Raw genomic sequence first — 4,344 nt, 5'->3', positions numbered from 1 at the left:
ATACTCTCTGATATCTACTGAATGTACCCTTAATTATTGCTTCTTTTTCTAGATATACTCTCCATTATCTACTGAATGAACCCTTATAAAAAGAAAACGTTATTGATCCAAGTACATAGAGGCCATTACAAAGTGGAAATGTCCGAGAGAAAAAATGTATTCTTTCATGGAATATGGGATATGGGATTACAAAGAAAACAATGTAATTGTTGCGGTGTGAATGCCTTTTACAAGCTGACGTAGCACGATTATAATTAATTATACTTGTCATAAGACGTTATGTTAGGACTATTATATTTTTTTCATACAAATAGTATTCCAACCACTACTGTGTTTCTTGTATCCCAGCTGGCCTGAAAAGCTTTGGACCCAGCGATACGAGTCAGCAAAGGATGTAACAAATATAGTGTAGTTGGAATACTATTATTATACACGCATCTAATTCTTGATAATTCCTGAGGGACTAGATTAAGATTGTAGTGTTAATTTTTCAAATGGAATTTAAGTCAAACACAGCAAATGTATGAAATCAAAAATAAAAGCACTTAGGTAAAGACTTAAATCATTGTCACATATATAAACCAAATCATACTGTACAGTAAACATACTAGTATTATGAAATTGTTTGCTTTTAGCATAAAGCTAAACAATAAGCTATCCATAAACTATTCATCATGGGGAATCAAATCACAAATTTTAGCAATATAAGCCTGTAAACGTACCACTAACATAGTGGGGAACTATTAGGAAATAAATTTATCCTTTCTAAAGAACAGCCAATGTGTTTATGTTCATTTTACAGTACACTGTAAACAATTTAGAAACCTCATGACAAGAGTTCAGCATAGTACGAAACTAAATAACACTCAGAGAAAACCTACCATTTTTTAACATAAAATGCAAATGTATGTGCATAAGAAAAGCACAATGAACTCCTATGAATATGATAAGTGGTATAAGTCACAAAAAAAACACAGTACAATACCTTACAAACACCACAGACAAATTTATCAGATATGTCCTCTTTAATACAGACGGTGTGATAAACTCGGTGACAAGATGAACACTGCATCACTTCTCCACCACGATGACATTCGAAACAGAACCAGTCATGACTGTCTGGTTCCTATTAAAAACAATGACAACATCTAATAAATATAGAAGGAGAAACAACAATATAAAATCAAAGCAATATTCCAGTCATTTTGAAAACAATTAAAAATTTTGTTATTCTGTGAATTTCTATATCTTATCTCTCAATTTACTGACAATAATCAACACTGGTAGGATTCACACTCTGACTCACAACAAGTAATCTTTTTTTCTGCTCAACATAAAAGTCAGTATAAAGAACTGACCTAAAAACTGTGTGAAATCATTCTTTTTCTAAAGAAAATATTGACTAAACCAAAGCAGTAAAAGATTAATAACAAAGTTAATTAATTAAAAAACCCAATAACTTTCTTTAGTTTAGTTTTAGGTAATTCATATATTACAGTATTAGGAACCTGTAACTAACAAAATAACGGACCCACAATCAACCTGATCCACAAAATGTCTAAAAATCCAATATGGGTTCAAATGAGCCCCACTGTTCTACACTTTCTTTATAAATTAAACAGTTTTATGCAATAACTTTATACTTTATAAAATATTTTTGTATCAAATATTAATATGTAGCAATTCCAGATCCTGTGGAACTCAAATATTAATATGTAGCAATACCAGATCCTGTGGAAATCAGATATTAATATGTAGCAATACCAGATCCTGTGGAAATCAAATATTAATATGTATCAATACCAGATCCTGTGGAAATCAAATATTAATACGTAGCAATACCAGATCCTGTGGAAATCAAATATTAATATGTATCAATACCAGATCCTGTGGAAATCAAATATTAATATGTAGCAATACCAGATCCTGTGGAAAACAAATATTAATATGTATCAATACCAGATCCTGTGGAAATCAAATATTAATATGTAGTAATACCAGATCCTGTGGAAATCAAATATTAATATGTAGCAATATCAAATCCTGTGGAAATCAAATATTAATATGTAGCAATACCAGATCCTGTGGAAATCAAATATTAATATGTATCAATACCAGATCCTGTGGAAAACAAATATTAATATGAAGCAATATCAGATCCTGTGGAAATCAAATATTAATATGTATTCAATACCAGATCCTGTGGAAATCAAATATTAATATGTAGCAATACCAGATCCTGTGGAAATCAAATATTAATATGTAGCAATTTCAAATCCTATGGAAATCAAATATTAACATTTTGACTCATAATAAGCATAATGATTAAAGCATACATTTTCCAAAAAAAAATGTTTAATTTTTTATTTTGGCCTTGAAGGTCATTTTGAGGTCACCGAAGGTCACTACCCCAAATTTGCTCTTGGTGCAAGTGGAATTAATCAGAACACAGGCACATAGCATATCAAAAAAAGGTTATACTGTGTACTATATAAATAAAATTAAATGAATGATACATTGCATTCATACAGAGATAACTATTTCGGATAGGATGTAAGGCTATTCCTACTGATTTCAAAATGTATGTTTATCCATCAAAATTGTGGATTTGCATGAATACAGCACATTAAGTTAGTTTATTATAATCCCATGTCATACTTTAAAAATAATTAGGGTGTCCTTCTTAGAAATGTTAGCATTTTAATTACTGAAAATGTATTTCAGATAGAAACTCACCTCTCCACATAACTGACAGTTATTAGCTTGCACCACTGCTACGAACATTTCTGTGCACGTGCCAAGCCTTTGAACAAAATTCCTACCACAACACATAATAACATATACTGCTCTAGGTTACGATCTGATCAGCATTAGACTACAGCTCTCCACCAACAGAAGTATGACACATCCTTCTGGCTCAATACTCCTCTCAAACACATTGTGTCTAACAAAGAATCATTCCTAACATGAAAAAGGACACACTGGAAATTGGAAAGATGAGTGGATAGATCTATTGAGAAGTGAATATCTATCTGAAATATTCACTTCAGATATTTTATTTACAGGACAGACAGCTAGAATCTAACATTGATAATATGGTGGACGAACCAGTGTCAATAAAGAAAATCAAAAGGATAAGCTCCTTTCACCGAATAGAATTAGTAAAAGAGAAAACTCATAAAGCATGTATTAGAAACACTTAAAAGAATAAATGAGTGTAGGAATGAATCATCCAAGACCTGCACCTCAAGGAGAACATAAGAACCATTTGGCTGGCATAACCACCAGGAATGGTCAGGTTCTTAGTATAGGGGGCAGCCTGTACTACACTTCCAAGTAAACATCCCAGCCCTACTTCTGATCATGAGTGGCATTCACTCAGTCTCACACCAGTGAGATTACACAAACCCATAGGGGAAATCTTCATATACGCTTAGTGACTTGGGGCTGAGAAGCAACGGCTCTCCCTTTATTCCATGAGAAGAAAATGAGAGGGAGGAATATGCATGAGCAAGAACACCAGAGAAGTGCATGAAAAGAACAGGAATTCTGTGTTATCTGCATATGATCTCACACTGAGACAGTTGTGAAAATATATATACTACCATAACAGAGTTTTGGAAAACACCATCTCAACAGTGGGCACCATGCAGAGGTAGACGGGTTTAACACTTTCTGTTATCCTCCACTTTATGCATATTTTGAGAAAGAGAAGTATTCCTGTGAGGCAACACTGGCTGCATGAGTGTTTCCAATGTCTCCAGTATGTATGCCTTTTTAGAACCTCGGGGAAAATTGTATATATCTTGAGATGGTGTCCATTTTGTCCATCTGACCAAAGGCTTCAATGAAATTCTGCTTTGCTTTGACTAAATTAATCCAATATTTCAGTTTACCTTTTCCTGCAAATCATTCAATAACATGCATCTGAGCCTGTAAAACCATGCAACTCTGGCAAACTTTCTCCAGTTCTGGCCCAATACAATCGAATATGGATTTCACAGGTACAACATGTCACTTTTGTCCTGTACTTCTATCATATGTGCATCCTCACCGAGCTGTTTGTCTTCATTCAGCCAGAACAAACACACCAGTGTCAGGTTACAGGACGTGAATGGTGTTGCCTTCACCAGAAGCACATGGTGCATGGCTGGTTGATCCACATCAGTATTATGAGCCAGATACCTCATGGTTACTGACCGGTCGATCCACATCAGTATTATCTGCCAGATACCTCATGGTTACTTGCTGGTTGATCCACCTCAGTATTGTGTGCCAGATACTTCATGGTTACTGGCTGGTCATTCCACATCAGTATTATGTGCCAGATACTTCATGGTTACT

The 4,344-nt window shown here is 34.0% G+C and overlaps 1 protein-coding gene across 1 annotated transcript in view; it reads right to left on the bottom strand.

Moving 5' to 3' along the window:
• The window catches only part of LOC106475210 (zinc finger MYND domain-containing protein 11-like), a gene marked incomplete at its 3' end in the record, with an annotated part of 30,254 nt that overhangs the window by 23,556 nt on the left and 2,354 nt on the right, over positions 1 to 4,344 (bottom strand). Inside the window, exon 3 of the mRNA XM_013935906.2 lies at positions 986 to 1,126. Within this exon, the coding sequence (XP_013791360.2) occupies positions 986 to 1,126 (141 nt within the window). The remainder of the gene's footprint in view (positions 1 to 985; positions 1,127 to 4,344) is intronic.

This window comes from Limulus polyphemus, unplaced genomic scaffold (genome assembly GCF_000517525.1).
Source record: "Limulus polyphemus unplaced genomic scaffold, Limulus_polyphemus-2.1.2 Scaffold8223, whole genome shotgun sequence".
In the NCBI taxonomy this organism is placed as follows: domain Eukaryota; kingdom Metazoa; phylum Arthropoda; class Merostomata; order Xiphosura; family Limulidae; genus Limulus; species Limulus polyphemus.
This window is presented reverse-complemented; position numbering and strand designations above follow the sequence as displayed.